The 26,639-nt window shown below is 38.4% G+C and overlaps 1 protein-coding gene across 2 annotated transcripts in view; it reads right to left on the bottom strand.

The window, feature by feature from the left end:
* The window catches only part of LOC117290807 (fibrillin-1-like), a 49,510-nt gene that overhangs the window by 603 nt on the left and 22,268 nt on the right, over positions 1–26,639 (bottom strand). Inside the window, exons 16-39 of one of the 2 annotated variants that reach the window (XM_033772372.1) lie at positions 26,242–26,367; positions 25,759–25,884; positions 25,413–25,541; positions 24,813–24,932; positions 24,403–24,528; positions 22,803–22,928; positions 20,934–21,062; positions 19,994–20,119; positions 18,779–18,904; positions 18,080–18,208; positions 15,862–15,981; positions 15,158–15,283; positions 14,609–14,728; positions 13,829–13,948; positions 13,158–13,283; positions 10,328–10,447; positions 6,598–6,729; positions 5,426–5,551; positions 4,773–4,904; positions 3,855–4,040; positions 2,323–2,448; positions 1,448–1,636; positions 987–1,146; positions 62–699 (exon numbers count right to left, since the gene is read on the bottom strand). In XM_033772372.1, coding sequence (XP_033628263.1) covers positions 62–699; positions 987–1,146; positions 1,448–1,636; positions 2,323–2,448; positions 3,855–4,040; positions 4,773–4,904; positions 5,426–5,551; positions 6,598–6,729; positions 10,328–10,447; positions 13,158–13,283; positions 13,829–13,948; positions 14,609–14,728; positions 15,158–15,283; positions 15,862–15,981; positions 18,080–18,208; positions 18,779–18,904; positions 19,994–20,119; positions 20,934–21,062; positions 22,803–22,928; positions 24,403–24,528; positions 24,813–24,932; positions 25,413–25,541; positions 25,759–25,884; positions 26,242–26,367 — 3,684 coding nt within the window. Of the gene's footprint in view, positions 1–61; positions 700–986; positions 1,147–1,447; positions 1,637–2,322; positions 2,449–3,854; positions 4,041–4,772; positions 4,905–5,425; positions 5,552–6,597; positions 6,730–9,057; positions 9,184–10,327; positions 10,448–13,157; positions 13,284–13,828; positions 13,949–14,608; positions 14,729–15,157; positions 15,284–15,861; positions 15,982–18,079; positions 18,209–18,778; positions 18,905–19,993; positions 20,120–20,933; positions 21,063–22,802; positions 22,929–24,402; positions 24,529–24,812; positions 24,933–25,412; positions 25,542–25,758; positions 25,885–26,241; positions 26,368–26,639 lie in introns of both variants that reach the window. The other variant, XM_033772379.1, reaches the window with a different exon arrangement.

Raw genomic sequence — 26,639 nt, 5'->3', positions numbered from 1 at the left:
TCTCAGTTGGGAGTAAGGACGATTTAATAGCCACCCAATTTTGTTTTCCAATTGTTCTTACCTTGCCCAGATGTGCCCCTGCTTGGCTGTCCTCCACCTCCAGTTTGAGGTCTAGGATTAACACCTTGTGGCCTGGTGTTAGGGTTGGGGTTATAGTTGGGCTGTTGTCGGCCAGGGTATGTTGGTTGCTGCCCTCCTCCTTGGTAGTTCTGCCCACCACTAGGGTATGGTTGCTGCTGCCCTCCGTAGTACGGAGGCTGCCCGCTTGGAGTTTGTGACTGACCACCTGTGTAGGGAGGTTGTCTGCCAGTGTACGGGGGTTGACCGCCAGGGTTTGGCGTCTGCCCACCGTAGTAGGGATTTGGACGGACAGGATTTGGTGACTGGCCACCATAATAAGGTTGTTGACCGCCAGTGTTAAGAGGTTGACCGCCAGCATTCTGTGTCTGTCCCCCATAGTAGGGTCGTTGGCCACCGGGGTTTGGTGACTGACCACCGTAGTAGGGAGGTTGACCGGCAGGGTTTGGTGACTGACCACCATAGTACGGTGGCTGACCAGCAGGGTTCGGTTGTTGCCCGCCTGTGTAGGGAGGTTGCCTACCAGTGTAGGGTGGAGAACCTCCAGTGGACTGACCAGTCGGATACGGTTCTCTAAATGGACGAGGACCACCTTGGTCTGGACCAACATTTGGATTAAACCTGAAAAAAAAGAGGTTTGTTATCATTATTAAGAACATTTGTAAAACGGAAGATATAACTTCTAGCTAGCTTTCGTTTTAAATAATCACATTGTTTCTTGTTGATCTGCATTTGATCCTTTGAAACTCTATTTTTCAGAACTATTTCAAGGACACAATTATCATGACTGGGAATTGCACCCACACACATCATTCAGCCATCAGTAGACTGCTCAAACAAGACATGCCCTAAAAAACAACAACAAAACAACAACAAAACCAAGAAAAAAACACTGAATGCTAACTTACACCTCCACTACGCTGGTCGTCCCTTCAGAACCGTGTGCGTATATTCCATCCTCACCAGTTGGATGATAGAAGCCGTCTGGGTACTCACGGACAGCGGCCGGTCCTGAGCCAGTTTGACCCGATGGATCCTGACCAGTCTCACAGAGAACTCCTTGTTCATCTTCATTTGGAATACATTCATATAAATATTTATTATTGATTATTGATTGGTTAATTTCAGAAATAAGTTTCACAGCCTTCAGGAGGCTGAATTGAGTTTGATTTTTACATCATTAAAAAAAGTTTTAAAAATAAATATTAAATTACACAAAAAGTAGCAATTTAAAATCGATGCACATGAGAAGCAAAGCAGAGAGCAGGATTTCTTTATATTTGGTGAGAAATTTACAAGTTTCAGTTTTATCACTATCGTTTGTGCAAAAGACAAAGTATGTGAAGTGAAATGTTTAAGATTGACTCACATCCACCGTTGGGAGGGCAAGGGTCGCAACTTGTTCCCCAACCCACTCCTTCAGAGCAGCAACATTCCTTGTAAGTCAGAGCTGTATTAACGATCATTCCACACACTGACTCGTACCCGGGATTATCTGTTTTGTGCCAGCAAAGACTCTTTCTATTGTCTCTTTCTGTACCGACCACACCGATAACAGCTGGGGGAAATTAAACATACAAGATCGATTTAGAAGTTGTTTATTTATACAAAATAATAAAAACAACTAGTTTTTATATAGTTTTTATATTTACCACTGTATGAAAGTGCTTATTTAAATTTCTTTTAAAGTCAGCTTTTTGAGTTATGAGACCAATTTAGCAGTTCTTTGAACCTCATCCATGATATTGCCATCTTGATTTTATTTTAATCCAACTCATTGTAATCAAACCAAGGCAAGAAAAAGTAGTCTGGTACCTTGTACAATGTAAATTAGCTTTCATTACTGATTATTGGATACAGGGAACTTGACCAAGATGGCGGCATCATGATAGACATTTCAACAAATCGAGCTGTTTGGTATGTACGGCCAAATGTTAGCAAAACATTAAATCGTGTTATCAGATGTCTGACAAAATTCAACACTTTTTGCAAACTTTCAAATGAATAAAACTTTCAAATAAATAAAACATCTCTCATGATTAGTTGCTTTGGTTCTAACAAATTCAACACTATATTTTTGAATAGTTGTGTGGCATTGTTACAAACTGTGGCCATCTGTTTTTGTTTTTTATTATGACTTCCCAATAGTTTTCCAACCTCAGTTGGCCAAAAACTTGGGCTTTGACGCTGTGATAGAAAGGTCTAAAAAATAAACTCCATGAAGGATTAACTACTGCTACTTACATATACATCTCCGGCCGGTGCTATCCAGGGTCAGCGGCTCTCTGCATTCACAACGGAAGGAGCCCTTCTCATTAATGCAATTACCATACAGACAAACCTCTTCCTGAGATGCACATTCATTTATATCTAGGACCGATAGAAGACACAAAATAAAAAATTGAAGAATATATTGATGTTATTTCTGGTTCAATAAAAAAAAAAAAAAAGCCTTTGTAGCCTAGGGGATAGATTGCTATAAAGTTTAAAATTTTAAAATTTAAAACCAATAAATTGTAGGCCTACATTAAATTACATATTTAGCATTTACATTTGCAGCAAACAAATTATACAAAAAACCCCAGAAAAAAACCACCCACTTTTAAAAGAGAAATTTAGACTTGTTCAAAATACTGACAAAGACTAGGCCAAACAAACAGCATTGATTAGCATACTCAACTAAAATAGAAAGTTTTTAAAGATGACTATAATAATAAATAGAACTTATATTGTGCATAACATCTAAAGCATAATAAAAGTAATAACAATATACATTTATGATTTATACAGCGCTTAATACTACCAGTATGTTTTCAAGTGCTATGGTGCTGATGTCCTAAAAGACTGATTAGTAAACCCAGGTCAACAGCACCAAAATACAGAGATACAAACTTACAAAAATAATGCAATAACAAAAGCAGAACAAAAATATGAGAAAGGTACACAATTTAACAGAAAGCACTTAACAAGGAAGGAAATAATGATCGACGGAACAAATTTAAAAAGGACTAAAACAAGCACTTTAAAACGTTAAACGAGAAGCACTCTGTTAACAAAATCTGGACTACAAAAGCTAACACAGAATTTTACAACAACAGAAACATGGAAGCCTGTAAAAGGAAACATGTGTCATTAAACAAAAAAAGTTCTTTTGTGTACATAGACGTAAAAGCAAAATGCAGAATATACAACAGATAAAACTTTTATACAGGAAGGAACCAAGCCAAAGACCAGGCCAAATCAACAATACAGATTAGCATATTCAATTAACACAGTGAGTTTTTAAAGATGGAAATAAATTCAGAAATGAAGGATGAAAAGGAAATATGTATCATTTAATGTTTATAAATTCACTGCAGGCTTTGAAATGTTTTGTGAATGAAGAAACGATTGAATAAGTGATAGACTTTATGACAAAAAAATATCAAAGTTGTTAAAATTTAACCACACAGTTCTTTACTTTCATGAAAACAATAAGTGTCAAAATGTGTCATGTAAAGGCCCTTTTTGAAACCGTCTTGGGCTAAGACCTCGGCCTTGACTCCATCAGTAAGTTTAAAAACATACACTTGTGGTGCAGGACTTCAAACTGACAAATGATCCTGAAAAGTTTTTGTTTTGCTTTTTCTGTCCCAAGTTTTCTTTCGTCTTACTGTGCTACACCTCTGCCGAAATAACACCATTTTCGAAAATAAGGCAACCTCCCAATCCTTGACAACATTTGCCCTTTTTGAAACCAAGTCAATTTTTGTTTTGAAAAGTAACATGTGACTCACCAACACATCGGTTCTCGTCCTCAATCAGTCGATACCCGTCGGTGCATTGGCATCTGAATCCTGCATCGGTATCAATGCATATTCCATCGGTGCATGGGCTGGGTGTTTGGTTACATTCATTGATACTCTCCGTGTTACCGCCGGTGAAAGCGCGTCTAGGGGGCTCTGGTAATGAGTTGGGGTCACCTGAATGGACAGAGGAATATTTGTTACAGTTGTGTTACTGTTCTTTTATGTTGTCTTTTTTAAAATTTATTCTGATGTGTGATCAGACACAGTGGGCCTGGGGGCATGTTTGGGGTTTCCCTTTTGCCTCGCATTGTATTTTGATGTTTGTGCAATTCAGAATTCTTCGATGCACTTGGCCTCATGCTAAGGGTGTTGTTTTTGGTACCAAGTCCCATCAAATTCAAGTAAAAACCATATGATGGATTTTTGATACAGAAATGAAAAAAGACATTGCATTAAGAATAAAACAAATAAGATTAAAATACATCTTTAAACAGATGTTAGATTTGCATTGGGGATAAAGAATATTACTTGTTTCTACCATAAGCCGGTTTGAAATGCACTGTTTACTCAGTATTTTCCCCACAGTCATGAGAAAAACAAATCCACAGGCACTCGGGTGGGATTGAACCTCAGACCTTTGCACTGCTAGAGCAGATGTTTACCACTGGACCACCGAGCTAGGACCACGCTCGGTGGCTAGAGGCAGTATGAATCCTATGTGGTAGCAGTGGGTACCAGACTGATTTAATGGATTATAATTTTGGTTTCACCCTAACACCGATGTGTGTTAACACTGTATACTCATACTCCTGAGTTCTGTGAAGAAAAATCCACAGGCATATTACTCGGTCGGGATTCGAACCCATGACCTTTGCAATTCTAGAAAATATTCCTTTCAAATTCTACCTGTTGGCACACAGAACATGGTGTTGTAGTCAAAGGCTGAGCGTGCAGGGCAGATGCACAGGAACCCGCCATCCTCATTCACGCATAACCCATTATTACATATGTCCTCGTTCACTGAACATTCATCTATATCTGTGGGCAGAGAGACAAAAACAGCTGAATGATTAATTTTGGAAGACAACAGTTTGGGGATCATTAATGAAACAATTTATAAAACAAAAAGAATAGTTTGTTTGGTGATGGATCGGGAAACCGTTCCTCTTAAAAGACACTGGACACTATTGGTAATTGTCAAAGACCAGTATTCTCACTTGGTTTATCTCAACATATGCATAAAATAACAAACCTGTGAAAATTTTAACTCAATTGGTCATCGAAGTTGCAAGAGAATAATAAAAGAAACAACACCCTTGTTGCACAAATTTGTGTGCTTTCAGATGGCTAATAAAAGGCTTTAGGTCTAGAGATTTTAATATTTGATTACCTCTTTCCCCAAACATCCCTCAAAACAAACCCAAAATCAACCAAACAAACGGACAACAAACTAAATCAGAAACCTGACCTAAATAGGAAGAAATTTATCGAAGTTGGGGAAAGGGGGCTTGAATAAGATAACAACTCTGCTTGGTGGGAGATGATTAACTGTAACTAACCAATACATGATCTAGATGATGCATCGTGTTCATAGCCTTCAATACAAGAACAGCTGTAGTCTCCATACTTATTGATGCAGTTAGCCTGGCCACAGATTCTAGGGAACTCTGCACATTCATTGATATCTACAGTAAAAAAAACCCAACATTTTAGATTAGAATGGTTATAGAAGAGAAATAGAGTAGCAGTTTTATTAGCAACCTGAATATAAAACCGGTTGGATTAAATACACTTGATACAAAGTACAAATTTCTTTAAAATTTCTTAAAAACTACAATGCAAAAGATTTAGCTGAACACATTTGAAAACATTGAGACAAAAAGATATGTACAAAACAATGGAAATGCGACTGGTATAAAAGTCTAAAAGGACAATGGGCATGAAATATTTAACTAGCAATTGAAATAAAGAGAGAATGGCACAATGAGATCTCAAAAAAATACATGCAGCAACAAGAAAAATACATACAAAACAGCAGAGTCTAACAACAAAACTTGAGCCAATGATTAAAAACCAATCACAAACTTTATACACAATCAGAATACAAAGATACACTTAAATACTCCAATAAGAAATATTTGTTATCAATCGAAGTGGGGGAGGGTGTTAAAAAAGGCTAAATGATTGAAGTTAGGAAGTCTACCTTTTTACCAGGGGCCAATTTCACCGAGCTGCTTAAGCAGAAAATAGTGCTTATAAATCAATTTGATACTAAGTGGTAATGATACCAGTCACAAATTGTACATATTAATGACATGGTATTTTAGCTGGCGTCCTTTTTCTAGAAAACATAACTCTGTTGTCTTTAGCAAATCTTTGAGCTATGAAATTGGGCCCAGGTAGCTAGGCAGATAAAAATATTGTGTGACATTAAAAAATATATACATATTTATATAATTTCTTGAGCAAGAACATAAAAATGCCAAATAGAAAAGACATGAACCAGCAAGATCCTGACGGACTGCCTAGTGCCTGAAAGAAACAAAGGGGGCTCCCTCTATAGCTGGAACAGACACAAATATAAAGATATAATGTTACTATAAGTATCACTGGTGGTTTTTACATCAAGTACGTTCTCTCATGGGGTGGGGGGGGGGGGGTGGGGGTTCCAACTCTACTTTGAACGCCTTAAATGGCTCTGGAGGCATTGAGTTTGAGATGATTTTTTTACCTTGACAGTGATTACTCTGCCAGCTAAATCTTTCTCCGTCCGGGCATTCGCAGTCATGATCCTCACCGTTAGGTACACAGGTACCGTTACCACAAATACCTGGCACACTGGTGCAACTATTTCCATTCTCAGCTTTAATAAGAAAAGAAAAAAAAAAAAAAAATATCAACTGGATGATAAATAATTGTTTGTCATGATTTAAGTGAGAATTGGTATTAATACCACAATTACCAGGAATGCATTTTGGCAGTCGTAACCAAAAACTGTCTTGGTCGATGGCCAGTGATTAACTAGTGAGTGGTTTTAGGCAAGTGGTTTTAGTGTCGGGCCAGTAAACTAATGGTTAAACAAGTCCGGCAGTATTGTGTTTTTCAATTGGAGAACATTGCACCTCACTATGTGTATTATATTAATATATTTCAATAGTATGAAAAAACTTCTGTTGGGTAATAAAGTATAGAGTTGCTTAAAGGGAAGGTACACGTTTGGTAATTGTCAAAGACCAGTATTCTCACTTGGTGTATCCTAACATAAGCATAAAATAACAAGCCTGTGAAAATTTGAAGTCAATTGGTCATCGAAGTTGTGAGAAAATGATTAGAGAAAAAACACCCTTGTTGGACGAATTTGTGTACTTTTTGTGAATTTGTGTAAAAGACTTTTAGATAGAAGTCTTTTATTATTTCAGTGAGAAAATACCTCTTTCTCAAAATTTATGCTACTTCAGAGGGAGCTGTTTCTCACAATGTTTTATACTATCAACAGCTCTCCAATGCTCGTTACAAAGTCAGTTTTTAAGTTAATATTTGTTTTGAGTAATTACCAAACGTGTACCTTCCTTTTAAGCACTAAGTATTGCTGAACCATTTTCTGCTTAGCAAAAATGAGCAGGATACCAGTCATGGATTGTACATGTGACATGTTATTTTGGCTGGTAGTTGGATTGTTGTTTGCATAATTTTGTCATGCTTATCTAGTTTTTGTGCTTAAGCAGCTCTATGAATGTATCTGATTGTCTTCACCATGTGCACAGACACTGAGACCACAGATCTCTAATAGGCTTGTGCAGCCGGTATCAGAGTTATAGAATAAAACAATGTATGTATAAAACTATGGGTAATGGTCAATGGATACATGTAATTTAAGATAACATGAATGATGTTGATGACGTGATGTAATGACCTCTTTCATCTGAGGTGTCTGACGCTTAAGACTGTGAGGGCCCGTTCCAACATAGTCCTTTCAAGAAAAAAACACGAAAGTCGAGGAAGGTTTAAGACAAATCCTGAAATCAGGAGGAATCTTGACAAATCACTGTCTGTTTAGAAGTAAAATAGCAGGAGTTTTTTCCCTTTGGTACATATCCGGGTTTTGCTCAATAGCAAGTTTCATTTCATGCTTAGCACACTTGCCTAACACCTTTATACAATCGGATAACGGAAACAGTGCATGTTATTATAGTGCAACATAATGCAACAGAAAAAGGCATGTTAGCCAATACCATAGTATTAGTTTGAAATCAAAATATTAATTATGAATAATCAATGGAGACAAGTATTGTGGAGGATAAGAAAATCAGTTAGCATGATCTTATGGTACTACCGACCATTTTTTGTGTTTATATACCGAAATAAAAAAATCAATCAATCAGTCAATATAAAAACCACAGAGAGCTCCAAACAACACCACAAACTCATTATAAGTAGCCCTTGCCCTAGTGAGTAGTCTCATAGTGTCAGAGTACGTCAACCCTGCTTGCATTGTGATTTCCACCAACTGCTAAGCATTAATAAAAACCAAAGCGATCAGAACAAGCTAGGCCGATGCATCGCGATGAAAGTCACGTCTGGATGAATGACGATGATGAAGATGCATATGGAAATGATTGATGATGACAGCCGGTTTCACCAAACTTTACACAACTGTGTGTAAGTCAACTTTCGCAAGATTTGTTTGTTAGTGGTGCACAACTTGGAGGGGGGGGGGGGCATTCAAAATAGTCAATGTTGAATTGCGATTAGTTTTTCTTCTTCGGAATTGTGGGTTGGTAGGTCAGAAGAAATAACTGAAAATCTAAAAAATAAAAATGAAGAAAAAACACCAAGCTGGCCATGGTCGTCAGATTAAACTACAAAGCTGTTTGCTTTTTTAAGCCAGGGAAAATCCATTGAAAAGTACTTGCATGGAGACCTTCCATCTAAAATATCTGGTTGATTTGAGGCATTACTTTGTTCATCAGTGTATAAATAACATTATGGAGCCATTGAATATTTAAAAATAAAAATTTGGGGTTGGTGGGTGGGTAAAAAAAAGAAAGAAAAAAAAAAAGAAATAATGAATTAATTTTAATGCCGACTATTCTGAATGGGGCATTCAGAAAACGTTGCACAAGAGAACTCACAAATTTGCATAAAGTTTTGTGAAAACGGCTCGGAGATGATTGTTACTAACACAACCCACCAAGGCACAATGAGAGCAGGTCATCAAACATATAGCCAAGGGGACAGGTACACAGATGGAATCCATCAAAGTTTTGGCAGGTTCCGTTGCCGCAAGTCTGGAAATCAACCTGGCATTCGTCATAGTCTGTGATGACGACCAGAACATTGTTATTGAGTACTAATAATATCAGAGTTGGTCAATGACAGTAAAAAACAGTGGGGTAAAGGGGTAAAGTTTCAACTTTCTCAATAAATGTATTTTTTTTTCCCCGCTTGAATAAAACACTTCACAATTTAATACTTTAAAGTATGAGATATCTCACAAAATAAATCTCAGGTTACCAAAATCTTGTTCTGTTCTGATTCGAGGTTGAACGAAGACAAATTGACTAGGGCGGGATTTGAACCAACAACCTCCAGAGTAACGTGCCGCCACTCTACATTTTGAGAGAATCAAGTTAAACAGTCAAACTGTTTTCTCTTACGAGTGTGGGGTAAAAATCTTTTAATGAGTTAGTGCCAGTACCAGCTTTATCACAAGGCAGCTTTTTGAGGGATTGTTTTGAGATTTGAGTCTTCTGAGTTAGGAGGGATGCAGTGCTCTTTAAACAAAATAAAAATAAATATTTCTTTTGAGCCATTCAAATAATTAAATTATGTTACTTTCTAACACAAGTGGTTAAGAGTAAAATAAGTTTTTATTGTATCGAATGTTTAAATAATCAAGTAAACTCCACCTCTTTCAGTGATAACCGCTTTGGTTTTTGGTGAAAACAGGAAAAATAATTTCAATCACTGGTTAAATAGCAACTACACACTCACTCTTTGCCAAGCAAACCACATAGATTAAAAAAAAAAAAAACTCATGAAACTTTGTATCTGCTTCGTAAAAGCACTGCAAATTTGAAGGTTTGAACTTGCTTTATTTCACAGAGCGATTTTTAATATTGTTATATTCGTTAATAAAACAAAAAATCATAGCTTCTTGTGTTCTATTTTGGTTTATCTTATTTCATTGTCTTTTCTCCTGTTGTTGTGTTTGTATTTTTGGCATGTTCTTGATGTAGATTTATCCGAATAAATTAAATCAATCAATCAATCATAAAACAGTTGTAGACTGTCACCTATTTGATATTTGCCACTACCCTCAAATGATTACCAAATACCAGAGTGCAGTTAAAGTGCCAGGGTGTCATTTAAGATTTCCACAAAAGAAAAACTACATTATATTAAAATCGAGCAAGGTTAGTTTAAACAAAAAGAGAAACTATATTTCGATGAAAACTTACCTTCGCATAAAAGAGACTCTTGATTAAAGGCGTATCCAGCTGGACATTCACACAGGTGGGAGCCCTCAAGCTCTAAACATCTTGCATTCCCACACGGTCTATCATCACATTCTTTGATATCTGTGAGTAATTGTTAACAATACACACAGTTTAAAGCCATTGGACCCTTTCGGTAAACACTATTGTCCAAGGCCCACACTTCGTGTATCACAACTTCTATATCAAATAACAAACCTGTGAAAGTTTAGGCTCAATTGGTCATCGGAGTCTGGAGAAAATAACGGGAAAACCCACCCGTGTATCCGCGCGTTTCGCCGTGTCATGACATGTGTTTAAAATAAATCCGTAATTCTCGCTAACGAGAATTTATATTGTTTTACTGTTTTCTCAAAAAGTAAAGCATTTCATGGAATAATATTTCAAGGGAAGTCTTTCACCACTACCTTCTGTAAACTCTGTAAGTAATTTGTAAATCTGTGAACTTTTTTTTCTTTTCTTTCTGTACCAAAAGGGTCCAATGGCTTTAATTTAAGTATATGAGACATTTTATCTACTCAGAACTACTATGTCATTAGTGCAATTTGTATGGGTTAGATAAACTTCATTTTACACGACCAGTGCTAACGGTATTACCGATAACCTTCAAAGCATGACGCGGCGATCCAATCGTAGTCATACCCACCAACTCGGACATGACAATATAATATTGCCTGGTTCTGCTAAGCAAACTTTTGACATGCGAAGTAAATCTGTTTAGCGTGTTTTCAAGAACAGCTCTATTAAAGTAAACAAGTATTAAGGCCAGTATTAAGAATTTGTTATACTGTACGATGCAACATGCTCAAATGATTTTAAATGGGTCTCTACCCATCTGGCAAAACCATTAAGATGCAATATCATTCCGATCACATATAAATTATCTCAGCTTTTATGTGCAAATAATATATAGCTTATTAAACGACTTATAGCTAGTTGCCATAAATGCATTCCGTTTAGCTGCTGGCTGGACGTCAACAATTAAAAACAAAGAACAAACAGACAAATAATGCACACATTTAATAATTAATAGCTGCAAAATAAATAAGAAAATAAATAAGAAAATTAAAGCAAATTACCACGGCCACATTCAATAGAGCTGCTTTTATAAGCACAAAAAATAGCTAAGCACACATAAATTATGCTTACGATTCATTACCAATCAAAATACTCTGTCACATTTATGGCTGGTATCATGCTCATTTTCGCTTAGCAGCAAATTGTTTAAAGCAATATGTTCTGCTTTAAGCAGCTCTATGAAATTTGGCCGAGTATTAAGTTCATCACATTATGGCCCGTTTAAAATTTTAAGTTCTCCCTGCTCAACCGAAATACAATTTCATCCATTAAGGAGGATAATTGTGTACTTGCAGTGGATTCAACTCATATAAACTCAGTCTTTATGATGAAATATATAACAATAGACTTACAAATATGAAAATAGACTATGAACTTCCTGTACAAAACTGATGCAATTGAAATGTTTCAATTGAGTTCCGCACAACAAATCAAGCTCGGCATGAGGGGCAATTGTACCAAATGAATTTAAGTAACTCAGGAAGAAGCAATGAACATCTTTGGTGTTACCGATCAAATTCAGGAGAACAAACATGTATACAGACATGGCCTGGGAGGAGAAATACACTGTAGAAAATGTCAGTTGCAATAACAGAAATGCCAAGGCACTGGCTTTGCAAAGGAAAGAACAAGTTGAATTGATTGAAACAACACAATGTCAGTAGACATAGACGATCGCAAATAAAAGAATACATTAGCTGTGTTTTTTGTAGTCTAGTTTCATGCTTAATAAACCGGGCAAAGAGGAAGACAGTTTATCTACCTCAATGTCTACAGTAAAGGCTGGTTCATATTCAGTGAATGCAAATAATTTTTCATTTCAAGTTGAGCTATGCACATGCACCAGTTCAACAAAGCTAACCGCTGATTTCACAATGAGTAGAATAAGTAATGTCATCTTTTTACTGAATCACAGTTTCTTGGTTTGCACAACTCATAATCATCGATGTGAAACCAATGTTTGTATGAGAGATTGGCTGTTGCTAGCTTGGCGAGTTCCCTTGCATCAGGAAGATCATCTTAAAGGCAGTGGACACTATTGGTAATTGTCAAAGACTAGCCTTCACAGTTGGTGTATCTCAACATATGCATAAAATAACAAACCTGTGAAAATTTGAGCTCAATCGGTCATCGAACTTGCGAGATAATAATGAAAGAAAAAACACCCTTGTGACACGAAGTTGTGTGCGTTTAGATGGTTGATTTAAAGACCTCAAGTTCTAAATCTGAGGTCTCGAAATCAAATTTGTGGAAAATTACTTCTTTCTCGAAAACTATGGCACTTCAGAGGGAGCCGTTTCTCACAATGATTTATACCATCAACCTCTACCCATTACTCGTCACCATGAAAGGCTTTATGCTAATACTTATTTTGAGTAATTACCAATAGTGTCCACTGCCTTTAACAAACAAAATCTGGTTTTGCTGCGTCTCAATTCGCTTTGCATTCCCATATCATATGAACCAGGCTTTACAGGCTACATCTGAATTAATAGGCTGCTTCGGGCTATGGCTGTTACTGTTATAGCTGTAGCGGCATTATTAAAGTACAGGCAAATGCGAAGCGGCTAGCCGTTAGCTGTAGCCAAAGCCGTGGAGTCAGTCAAAAAAGCCTCATTATCAGGCACTGACGCTACACACAAGCCTTGCATGCTGTAAAGGCTAGGGAGCTAAAGGCTTGAGAGGCTGCCGTCATTCACCAGGCTTGAAGACTCACCGAGACAGGCACGCAAAATCCTGTCAAGTCTAAATCCCGCCGCACATTTACAATCAAACTTGCCAACATAGTTAAGGCAGGTAGCGTTACCGCACACCCCCGCGTAGTGTACACATTCGTCCAAGTCTGAAAGAAGTTACAGTGCTTTTAGAAGGTGAGGGTACAGATTATAAAGAGAGAAACAGGAAAATAAGGGTATACATGTACCTAAAATCCTTGCCATGTTTGTTAGCAGTTAACAGTTGGAAATATTGAAAGAAAGAGTTCACAATGCAGACATGATTAATCAACAGAATGCGTAGTTTTTTCCTGCTTTCAAAACAAAACTGATAGTGCTGGTTTTCATATTTTGTTTGGCATCAGAGTTTTTTGCAGAAGATTTTTAACAACATATTCCATTACCTTGAAAAGTTAGACAGTTACATGTTTTTAAAGCACTTTCAAGACTTGAATGCAGTGATTAGTGAAAAAAAAATAGATAAAGAATCAAGATTTGATTTTGTTAGAAATTGTCAAAGACTCAAGATTTGATTAAGTCAAAGCATCAAGTTTGACATTCTAGAAATGAATAAATCATGAGGGGAAAAATTACTTCGAAAGAAGAGGAGAATTTTAAGGAGTGCAGAAATAAAGGTACATTATTGTAGGGAAGATTTATGCTATATTCTTACCAACGCAGATTTGTGCCTCGTCATCAAATATGAAACCTCGTGGACAGCTGCATGAGAAGCTACCTTTGGTGTTCACACAACCAACCCCTCCACATGGGTTGGATTCACACTCGTCAATATCTAAAGAGGAAAGAGAAAAGTTTACACTTCTAAACAAACATCTAATCAACCACAGAAATTCCACTGAAATATGTGCCGAATTTTAAATCAATTTTACCCTTATACCAGGGACTGAAAACCCACCCACATGGTGCCCCCGATGGGATTTGAACCGGGGTCCCGAGGTGGAAGGCGCGGCAAGATACCACTACACCAACCTAACCACCCACAGCGATTAAACAGAAGTTTATAGGCATTATTTAAAGGCATTCAATTGTTAACAGTGTATCTAACGGCACTTCAAACTATTGGTAATTACTCAAAATAAATTTGGTCACAAAACTTACTTGTAACAAGCAATGGAGAGCTGTTGATAGTACAAAACATTGTGGGAAACTGCTCCCTCGAAAGTTATGTAGTTTTTGAAAAAAAAGGTAATTTCTCACTCAAATAATAAAATAATTCAGGCCTAATGCCTTTTATTTTGCATCTGAAAGCACACAAATTTGTGCAACAAGGGTGTTTTTTCTTTCATTATTCTCTTGCAACTTCGATGACCAATTGGGTACAAATTTTCACAGATTTGTCATTTTATGCATTGGTATGACAAATAGTGTCCAGTGTCTTTAAACATAAGTTTCATCACTTCAGTTGATTAATAACTGTACACAATATGCTCACCGAGACAGCGCCTGTATGAGTGGCTATACTCGTAACCATCCTGGCATTCGCAGGTATAACTCCCTTCAGTGTTGAAGCATCGACCACCAGAGCAGGGGTGCTGTTCACACTCATTAACATCTATGTAACAGGACAGAAACAAAATAAGTAAAATCAGCTCATCACTTTTCTGCACTCTAGTTTTGTTTTTACCCCTACAACAAAGTGTATACTCGGTACTTCTGTGAAAATCCGGCAAATCACTGGGTTTGGATTCGTACCCACAACCTTTGCATTGCTATAGAGCAGATGTCTTTTTACTTGACCATCGCGCTAGCGGTGGCTAGAGTCAGTTTGAATCCTACGTGTTAGAAGTGGGTACCACAACGATTTAATAGATGTTAGTTTTGCATCGGGACAAAGAATGTATTTCAACACTGAAAATAAAAATTCTACAATATTTCTGTACATATAATTATCTGCAGACATTTTCTGAATCAATGAAGTATATTGGCTATGGGGATACTTGCTGTTAACTTGAAGTTAAAATAGCACTCCAAGGTGACCTACCTATACATGTAGTCTGGCGCTCATCCAGAGTAAACCCTGTGTAACATTCACAGGTGTATCCCGGTACATGATTGACACAACGACCTGAGCCGCAAATATCTGGATCAGACCTGCAGTCATTTATGTCTAGATGAAGAAATAACAGCGAGAGATCGTCAAGAAATAAATAATCATTGACAAACTTGACAAATACAGACTATATAATAGTAATTTCAGGTTGAAAAGGCAAAATTTACTAGAGCAATTTGAACCTGTGACTCCCTGGTTAGCATGCCAGCCATCAATTTCAACAAACTCTTCCTAACTTAGGATTAATCTTAGGAGTTAGGACGAGTTTCCGTATCCATTGACATTAGGGCGCATTGAGCCTACCCTAAGTTAGGATGGGTTACGCGTCTTAACTCGAGATAGGATTAATCCTAGCTTTTTATGAAATCGCCTGCTGCGCTCTATCAACTAAGCTATCTAGCCATTTGTTGGCAGCCTCCCTATTTTGTCAATATGTATGTTTGGGGGTGCCAGTCAGAATCCCTTCAACATGTACCTAATAAGACTAGCACCTCCGAACAAAGATATAGCCAAAATAGGTCTTGATAGCTCAGTTGATAGAGCGCCAGCACGTTAATCCAGAGGTCCCAGGTTCAAGTCCCACTCTAGTCAAAATTCCTTTGTTCAACACAAATTTATTTAATTGTCATACTCACCGAGACAGGTGTAGTACTCTGGTCTATATTCAAAACCTTCTGGACACACACACTGGAAGCTATCGGCAGTCTCTTCGCATGTACCATTACCACAATGACTGTTCCGACACAAATCTTGCCCTGTATAACGGCACGGTTGGTTCATATATCACGGATGTAGAAAATAATAACAGTGACTTCTTATAGAGTACTTTTCTCATGAAAATTATGGTCAGTACATAATAATAAAATAATAATAACTAGTTCTTGTATAGCGCATTTCACAATAACCGTCTCAATGCGCCTTACATTAGTACCAGTCATTGAGTCAATAACACTCCTTTAATCTTTCTCAGCTCCCTAGGGAGTATACAGCCCGGTGCTGCTGTGGGGGTCCAGTGGCTCTTTCAAACACACTATCAACCTCTACCCTTGCAGGTACCTATTTATACACTATCAACCTCTACCCTTGCAGGTACCTATATATACACTATCAACCTCTACCCTTGCAGGTACCTATTTATACACTATCAACCTCTACCCTTGCAGGTACCTATTTATACACTATCAACCTCTACCCTTGCAGGTACCTATTTATACACTATCAACCTCTACCCTAGCAGGTACCTATATATACACTATCAACCTCTACCCTTACAGGTACCTATTTATACACTATCAACCTCTACCCTTGCAGGTACCTATATATACACTATCAACCTCTACCCTTGCAGGTACCTATTTATACACTATCAACCTCTACCCTTGCAGGTACCTATTTATACACTATCAACCTCTACCCTAGCAGGTACCTATATATACACTATCAACCTCTACCCTTGCAGGTACCTATTTATACACTATCAACCTCTACCCTTGCAGGTACCTATTTATACACTATCAACCTCTACCCTTGCAGGTACCTATTTATACACTATCAACCTCTACCCTTGCAGGTACCTATTTATACCTCTGGGTGAAGAGAAGCAATTATAGTAAAGCATCTTGCTCAAGGACACAAGTGTCACATCCGGCTTTTCCATACACAATATCAAGGCTTTTCCATACACAATATCAAGGCTTTTCCATACACAATATCAAGGCTTTTCCATACACAATATCAAGGCTTTTCCATACACAATATCAACCTCGACCCTCGCAGGTACCCATTTACACCACTGAGTGAAGAGAAGCAATTATAGTAAAGCATCTTGCTCAAGGACACAAGTGTCACATCCGGCTTTTCCATACACAATATCAAGGCTTTTCCATACACAATATCAACCTCGACCCTCGCAGGTACCCATTTACACCACTGAGTGAAGAGAAGCAATTATAGTAAAGCATCTTGCTCAAGGACACAAGTGTCACATCCGGCTTTTCCATACACAATATCAAGGCTTTTCCATACACAATATCAACCTCGACCCTCGCAGGTACCCATTTACACCACTGAGTGAAGAGAAGAAACTATAGTAAAGCATCTTGCTCAAGGACACAAGTGTCACATCCGGCTTTTCCATACACAATATCAAGGCTTTTCCATACACAATATCAACCTCGACCCTCGCAGGTACCCATTTACACCACTGAGTGAAGAGAAGCAATTATAGTAAAGCATCTTGCTCAAGGACACAAGTGTCACATCCGGCTTTTCCATACACAATATCAAGGCTTTTCCATACACAATATCAACCTCGACCCTCGCAGGTACCCATTTACACCACTGAGTGAAGAGAAGCAATTATAGTAAAGCATCTTGCTCAAGGACACAAGTGTCACATCCGGCTTTTCCATACACAATATCAAGGCTTTTCCATACACAATATCAACCTCGACCCTCGCAGGTACCTATTTATACCTCTGGGTGAAGAGAAGCAATTATAGTAAAGCATCTTGCTCAAGGACACAAGTGTCACATCCGGCTTTTCCATACACAATATCAAGGCTTTTCCATACACAATATCAACCTCGACCCTCGCAGGTACCTATTTATACACTATCAACCTCTACCCTTACAGGTACCTATTTATACCTCTGAGTGAAGAGAAGAAACTATAGTAAAGCATCTTGCTCAAGGACACAAGTGTCATGACCGTGTTTCGAACCCACACTCTAAGCCACTCGGCCATGACACCCTAAGATGCAATCCTAAAATGCAACATTAGATTTTCCATAATGCTACATTGGCAAGCTGTAATCTAGTCATTTTCAAAAATTCAATGGAAGCCTCGTTTACCCTGACAGGTGCGTGTTGACCGAATGAATTCCTGTCCCTGTGGGCAGGTACATTGGAATCCTCCAAAGCGATCCATCACACACGTCCCCTCACCACAGATGGTCGGATAGCGGGTACAGGTGGTGATTTCTGGAGAAGAAGAAAAAAGGATTATCTTTACAAGTGAAGGTTTATGTTAGACAAATTAAATCAGTTGTAAAGTTCATTTACCTGTACATGAATGAAATACTTTTGAATAATAATGGCTCAGCAACAGTGGAAATTAAGACCAAAACGAAACGGTCTTTTAAGACAATTTTATAATTGCCACAGAGCAAGACTTAAAATTATACTGCTATGTAGCAATAATCTTTACATAGGGTGCCCTTTACCCAGGAGAGAATGCCTTGGTGCCCTTGTCTTTTCAAAAATGAAGCATACAGAAAGCCCGGTTCATACTTCCTGCGAATGCGAATGTGAGGCGAATTTGATGCGAATTTGACGTCATGCACAACTCTATTTTCGCTGCGATGTTCGCAGGAGAGTTACCCACAACTCAACCCCTGCGAATTATTCATTGCAAATTTGTGACGTCAACATTCGTAGCGCATTCGCATTCGCTGGAAGTATGAACCGGGCTTTACTCCCTCCAGCCAGCAAACGGGCAAACCGGCACCCCCTCATCAGCGGTTACTACGTCCATATTTACAGTAGACTTACCTACACAGACTCTCAGAGTAAGATCAAACTGGTATCCATTGGGACAGAGACAGTTAATGGTGTCGCCGACTATCACGCATGTTCCGTTATTGCATGTACTGCCATGGATTCTGCATAAGTCAAGTACTAAGGGCAAAATATACAAAAGACTTTGATCAACAGAAATATTGAAAAGTAGGATACGTCATCCCACTTAGACAGAAAATATATTATTAGGTACTTCAGGAAGCAGCGCACATGTAGATAAGAGCAAACTTTTTAATAGTATACACATATTGACTGGCAATGAGGTAACTAGTTTACGTCTATTCCCACGAGGGACCTTGAGTGACCAGAAGAGCGACCTATTTCCCGAGGCCGAAGGCCGAGGGAAATGGCCCCTCTTCAGGTCACTCACAGGCCCGAGGGGGGAATAGACGTACACTAGTTACCGAATTATGCTAGTCAATATGTGTTTTATAACACAGCTCGGTTTTAAAATGTCAAATAAGAACAGAAAAAGGAATTTTGTAGTTTGTTCACGGTTCAAGTCAACAGAGGGCGCTGTTACCGCGGGCACTATTTGCAAAGACTTGTGCCCGCTCTGGTACTATTTCAGCAAAACATGCGCGCGCGATCACTAGCGTATATTAGTTCATCCCACGTGACCGTGTTTCAGCCAATCAGAATACAGAACGAGCAAGAGGTGTGTTATAAGACTCTATTAATTTTTGTTTACTTGACAAATACTGTTGACTTTTTTACATACTAAAATAAACTTTTTTTTATTTGAAAACACAATGTAATAACCCACAAGGGAAACTGACTGGGTAAATTGTAAATAATTTGGGGTTTCAATATTGAAGACAGCAAGATTTGAACCAATGAACTCTGGATTATTGTGCCAGCACTCTACCAACTCAGCGATCTAGCCCTATGGCTTTAGCTCAGTTGGTAGAGGGGCCAGTACATTAATCTGGAGGTCACCGGTTCAAATCCCACGGTCATTTTTTCTTTGTTTAACTCAAAATTATACTTACAAATAATAATAATACCATTTAAAAACAACAAAAATGGGAAAGAAATCAGAAACCACGGCCAGGCCCGCGGCATAAGGCAAAGAAAGTCCAGCAAAAGCTGGTCTCTCTATGAAGAGAACGTGCAGACCAAGCCAGGCGAGAATTACTGATATTAAAACTGACTACTGACAAAGATGTTCATCAAACTGTTTCCTACCCGCACAGAATCCTAGAGTTCCGTCCCATTCATAGCCGTCAGGGCACATACACTCATATCCAGCAGCGTCACTGAAGCACGTCCCATTGCTACATATATCTGGGTACGCTAGACACTTGTCAGTCACTGGTCAAGAAATAACAAGCAATATTGTTATGCCTCAATAACAAACAGCGAAGTTTGATTGGTCGAGAACCAATCATGTGGCGCGCAACAAAAACGCATGTTACATGGCTCGACGGGCCAGGTAACATGAAAAGTGATGTACACCGGTGTACATCACCTTGATCGTTCCCAGCGTTGGTCAATTAAACAAAGGTATAACAAAACAATTGTTGCACGCTGTGACTGGGGTCCATGGGTTTCGTACACCCTCGGTGGCAAATGGCACCCTCGGCTTCGCCTTGGGTGCCATTTCCCCCTCGGGTGCCATTTCCCCCTCGTGTGTCCAAAACGCCATGGACCCCGTCACAGCGTGCAACAATTGTATAATGTCAACTTTTTGTAGATCAAATTTTGGGACATGACATGAATCCCTACTGACTGTGAATGAAGATGTATGTAATATAATTTACATTGTACCTGTAGAAGTTTCAGCTTCATTAGTTGACAAGTTTTTATGAAAAAAAGTGAAATCACAGAGCAATGTTTTCAGGAGAGTCGCATAAATTCGCTGTACATGCAAAAATAATTTTTGTCTCACTGAGGAATTTTGTTTTACTCATTTCTCAGAAACCAAAGCACCTCAGCAAGTACCGGTAATATATTTAAAGGGAAGCTTTCTATCATCATTATCTTTACCATAAACCTTTAAGTACCAAATCCTTTTAAATAATTGCACTTAATTTGTTTATTATTCTCCTTTTTTCACCAATATGGAAATAGATGTTGACTTGATTGAATTGAATTTATTAAAAGACAAAAATTGATTTATATTTACTTATGCATCCTCCAGAGGTGTAATCATATTCATAACCATTCTGGTAGCAAACACAATGATAGCCATCCGATGTCATGACACAGGATCCATTACCGCAGATGTCATTGTACGCTAAGCAGTCATTCGTTACTGCAATAAATCAATCAAATAATAGTAACAATCATGACAATTTAAACTTACAAAACATTAAAATACAGGTATTAGAGGCAGTACCTGTACACTAACGAATCAAATAAGTAAAAACTGTTAAAGGAACACGTTGCCTTGGATCAGTCGAGTTGGTCTTTGAAAAGTGTTTGTAACCGTTTGTTATGAAATGCATATGGTTAGAAAGGTGTTTAAAAAGTAGAATATAATTATCCACACAAGTATCATTCGAAATTGCGTGGTGTTCCTTTTACCTCTTCGTCAAACACGGTCGGCCATTTATGGACTCCCATAAATGGCCGACCGTGTTAGTTCGCAAAGTAAACGGAAAACCGTGCAATTTCGAGGCAAATGTGTGTGGATCATTGTATTCTACTTTTTAAACATCTTTCTTACCACATGCATTTTATAACAAACGGTTACAAACGCTTTTCAAAGACCAACTCGTCCGATCCAAGGCAACGTGTTCCTTTAACAATTACGATAAAAGCTAACTCAAAGAACCCCTCATTGCTAATTTTTTTTTTAAAGATTTGAATAGGTTTGTCTGAAGGCTAACCTTGAATCTACATGTACCAACATTGTTGGCTTCCCCAAGAAGCTTAAGAAGTTGATTCCAAAGTTGAGGGCAAATTACAGAGAACATCCTATCACCTGCAGAAACCAGCTTGGCATGTCACATGTCATTCACTGAGTTATAACAAGTTATCAATGGCAGACTTTGGATTGCTAGCTGGATGCATACTTCCAGGATGCTGGCGGCAGACTACCAGGTAATTTCCACTACATACATAGTTCTGACCATGCGCAAATTACCAAGAATATTGGATTTACAAAAGTACCTGGTTGGTCTGCTGCCGCCTAGAGCTAAAAAAATCATATACAGCAAGTGATGTCTTGAAAATCTCCATAATAACAATCAGTCTTCAGGGGTGTTGTACCACTCGGGGCAAACGTTTGTGCGATTGCTACAAAGCGTAAACCGAGCCGACAGTTCAGAATGGCGCGTGATGTTTTCAAAACCTCTATAACTACATAACTTTACAAGGTGTCATATCAGTACATTGTTTTATATCATCAACAGCTCTCCAGTATTCTTTACCAAGTAACTTTTTATAGTCATTGATACACATTCATAAATACCTAAGACAGTTTATCCATTCTGATTTGTCGAGAGGGCATCACGAGGGATTGTTTGAACGGATGATATAACACCAGTAAAAAGTGTTGAAACATGGGCGTGACACGCGAGCTTGCACCTGTGCTTATAAGACAGTTTCTTCATTTCTATTGGTCGAGAGCAACGGCTGGAACAGTTGTGCCACATCACACGATACGCGCGGTGCGCACAGCAATCTCTTTATAAGTTGTTTACCCGAGGGCCTTACCATTTCATAGCTGGAGGGGTGTGTTTTGAAAAGAAATCATTGAACAGTTATAATTTTTGCATTTATTTTACTTTTTGACCAAAAAGTGTTGATATTCTTTGACCGAAAAGGTATTTATGAATGGGAATCAAAGTGTGTTGAATTGGTTTTCAACTAGTGGTTTAAACCCGCCGAGGCCTGTTTCTTGATAATTTACCTTGGCCTCGGCGGGTTTAAACCACTAGTTGAAAACCTCTTCACCACACACTGATTCCCTTATCAAACAAATTTGCCAACACCAGGATAAATAGGAAAAAAAGAAGAACTGTGCAGTTTAAGATGTGTTTGTACTTACAAATACAATAACCATGTTCAGTATCGAAGTTATAACCAGTTGGGCATTGGCATTCATAAGAGCGGTCTCCGTTCACACAGGTTGCATTTCCGCATATATCGGGATATGCTACACACTCATTGGAAACTGCATGATTCACAAAAAAACAAAGACTATTGATGACCCTGATCCTTAACTGTAATAAGTAGGGTTTGAAACTTTGCATGGTTTTAACTCGACGTTTCGATCGGTATGCTCTGATCGTCTTCTGGAGAAAGCAGTAATAATGAGTATTTATTAAGTTGAAACATAAAAAAGTGTCACATATTCTGTTACCTTTTTGGATTTTTTTCACATATTGGCAAAAAGAAACAAAAAACATTTGAATATACTGGTGCTATGAATTGGAAGAATCAAAATGAGAGATTGTTCTATCAGGACAAATCTGTTTCATGCAAAAAGAAACAAAAAACATTTGAATATACTGGTGCTATGAATTGGAAGAATCAAAATGAGAGATTGTTCTATCAGGACAAATCTGTTTCATGTTTAGTTTAAAAAAAAAAAAAAAAATTTAACATATTTTCTAATGAAATATCGCCCGCATCATAAGTCTGGATGGCCACATCAACTGCTACACTTGACTGATTTGGGCTATTGACCCGAATCAACTGCAATCCAGGGACATGTTGCCACCTACTCCTTGGACTGTTACCCCACTTCACAGTCCATTAGGGAGGTATGCATGGGTATCATCCACCAGGAGACTGGCTGGTAGAGCAGAACTTTATACTCTGTCATGAGTTTCGGAGCAGTGAACATTGTGCACAGTGTTTCCAACATCAAGCAGAATAGTATACAAATATAACATGGTTTATTTCGGGTGACTAGTCGATATTAGCTCCCCGAGGTATTGGAAGTTGACAAACTAGTTCCCAAGGCGAGGTATTGGAAGTTGACAAACTAGTTCCCGAGGCTTCGCCTCGGGAACCCTCGGGAACTAGTTTGTCAACTTCCAATACCTCGGGGAGCTAATATCGACTAGTCACCCGAAATAAACCATGTTATATTTGTTTTACTATATTTCATACATATTCAGTTACCGGAACACGAGTTTTGAGCAAGAGAAAATGATTTCTGTGAAACAAAATGCACATGATAAGTTTGTGTATACAAAACGGTGCGTGTATACAAAACGGTGCCACGATCAATAGCGCCTGGGGATAAAGTCGCGCAATGGTAGTGCGCAAGACAAGTAGAACAGCTCCCGGGGAACTATTACTTGTCATGCGCATTAACCACTTGCGTGAATACTCACGTGCGCACTTGGTAGTTAGCAAAAAACTGATATGAATGGACCAATGAGAACTCGACTCTCTGTCATGAATATGTATGAGGTATAGTAGTAACAACTATCTTTATAAAGCAGCAATTGCCAAAGAATACAAAGCGCTGAAGCAAAAAAGACAATACAAAGACGCTGTCGACCAGCTAAGACTAGGGGAAAAAACGTGGGTCTTGAGAGCCAGTTTGAAGGCTGAGACACTGTTGGAGTTCTTGGTTTGGATGGGTATCTATTCCTTAGCTCAGGTTTAGAGAATGCTTAAAGGCTTATATTTACCTACGCAAGCACGGTACTGATTCTTGAATTCATATCCTTCCTGACACTGACATCGGTAGGAGCGATCTCTGGCCACGCAGGTCCCATTGCCGCAAATATCTGGATATCTTCTACACTCGTCAAGAGCTTCAAGGTAAACAACAACAAAAACAACAGCAAATCGTCAACAATAAACAGCTTCTATGATAGACATGTATTTGCTTTGACTTACAAAATGCTGCAAAGATTATGTGGTTTTTTTGTTCATTTGTTATACTCAAATTTTTTATTTCTTGTTTTAATCAAATTCGTCGCTTGATATCCATGTAGCTTATTAAATAAAATCAAAGTCTTATATAGCGCACATATCTACCAACAACTTAAGGTACTCAAGGCGCTTAGTTTAGTATATACATTTTTAGTGGACTAACCTAGACAGGTGTAGTATTCTGCTCTATATTCAAATCCTTCTGGACACACACACTGGAAGCTGTCTAAGGTCTCCACACAGGTTCCATTACCGCAATGACTGTTTCGACACCAGTTCTTATCTGAGGAATTAAGAAGACAAAAAAAAAAACTTCATTACTTCAGAGGGAGCCGTTTCTCACACTGTTTGATACTATCAACAGCTCTCCATTACTTGTTACCAAGTAAGTTTTTATGCTAACAATTATTTTTAGTAATTGCCAATAGTGCCTTTAAATCATTGCAGTAACAAGTTGCTAACAGTTGCGATTGCCTCTAGCTACCAGGCAGTCTAGTTGGAAGCTCTGCTCTAGAATTGCAAAGGTCGTGGGTTCGAATCCCACCCGAGTAATATGCCTGTGATTTTTTTTCACAGAATTCAGGAAAGTACTGAGTATACAGTGGAACACACATTGGTAAAAGGGTGAAAAACAAAATTAATATCAACATTCTCAATTCTTCATCCATGAATTAGGAATTTACAAAAATGTTTGAGTTTCATTTATATGCCTGCAAGTCTATTTATGTATAACGGGACACCCAATTTAACTGTTAAACATTACCATGACAGGTGCGACTGTTGCGCCTGAACTCCTGTCCCTGTGGGCAGGTACATTGGAATCCTCCAAAGCGATCAATCACGCAAGTCCCCTCACCACAGATGGTCGGATAGCGGGTACAGGTATTGAGTTCTGGGGAGACAAAAAATGTTAACACATCTTACAATCAGAGGTTTACATCATGGGGGGGGGGACGACGCAATATTTCAACTTTTTTGTTCATATTCAAATCAGTGACAATGGCAGCTAAAATTAGCAATTAAAATGGGTTAAAGTACCATAAAAAATGGTTATAAAACAAAAATTGTGTGACAAAAATCAGTTTATTTCAGCAATTAAGATTGTTTACCTTCACAGCGTCTGCTTTCTCTATCGTACTGGTACCCATTAGGGCAACGGCAGGTATACAGAGTCTCCAGATCCTCACATGGCAAACTCCCACAGATTCCTGGGTTGACGTCGCACTCATTGATACCTGATGGAAAACACATCAAGCTTTTCTTTATAACGTAAACATGACCACTCTAAACTTTGACCTGCTTGAGGCGCAAATGAAGGAAGTCAACAAGGGAAGGGGAAAGGCTCACCAATCCTCCACCCCAGTAAAGATTTGAAAGGAGTTAATCCACGTAGAGTGATCACCACCAAATGGGAGACTCTTGGGGCGGTAGGTGGCTGAAGACTCACCAGGTAAATACATAGTTCTCTATTTACACAAAACGCATAGTTGTGCATTAAAAAGAAAATGGTTCAGTTTTAGTCAAATGGGAACTATCTATCAAGGCAAACTAAATACAGATTTTTCTTTTTTGTAGAAGTTGTAATGACTTACCCTCGCAGCGACTGTTCTCTCTATTGTAGCGGGTACCCTCGGGGCACTCACAGGTATACATCACCTCAAGATCAACACATTGTTTTCCTTGGCAGATATCAGGGTCCTCTTCACATTCATTGATGCCTTGAGGAGGTCAGACAAGAAAACCCAAGAAGTCAATTTAACTTCTTTTTTTTTTACAATCGACAACTTAAGCCGACTGCACTCATCATACTACCTCTTTAAATATCAAACAATAAATCACAAGGGAAAAATGACTGGGTAAATTTTAAATGATTTAAGTTGAACAAAGACAACATGACTGGAGCGGGATAACTTGTGATCCCTGACTACACAGCGGTTTACGGTTGTACGGCTTCTGACTAGCACCCCCAGACAAAGACCGTAACAAAATA

Source organism: Asterias rubens, chromosome 1 (assembly GCF_902459465.1).
Source record: "Asterias rubens chromosome 1, eAstRub1.3, whole genome shotgun sequence".
NCBI classification, from domain to species: Eukaryota; Metazoa; Echinodermata; class Asteroidea; order Forcipulatida; family Asteriidae; genus Asterias; species Asterias rubens.
Note: the sequence above shows the minus strand (reverse complement) of the source record. Positions and strands in the feature narration are given on the sequence as shown.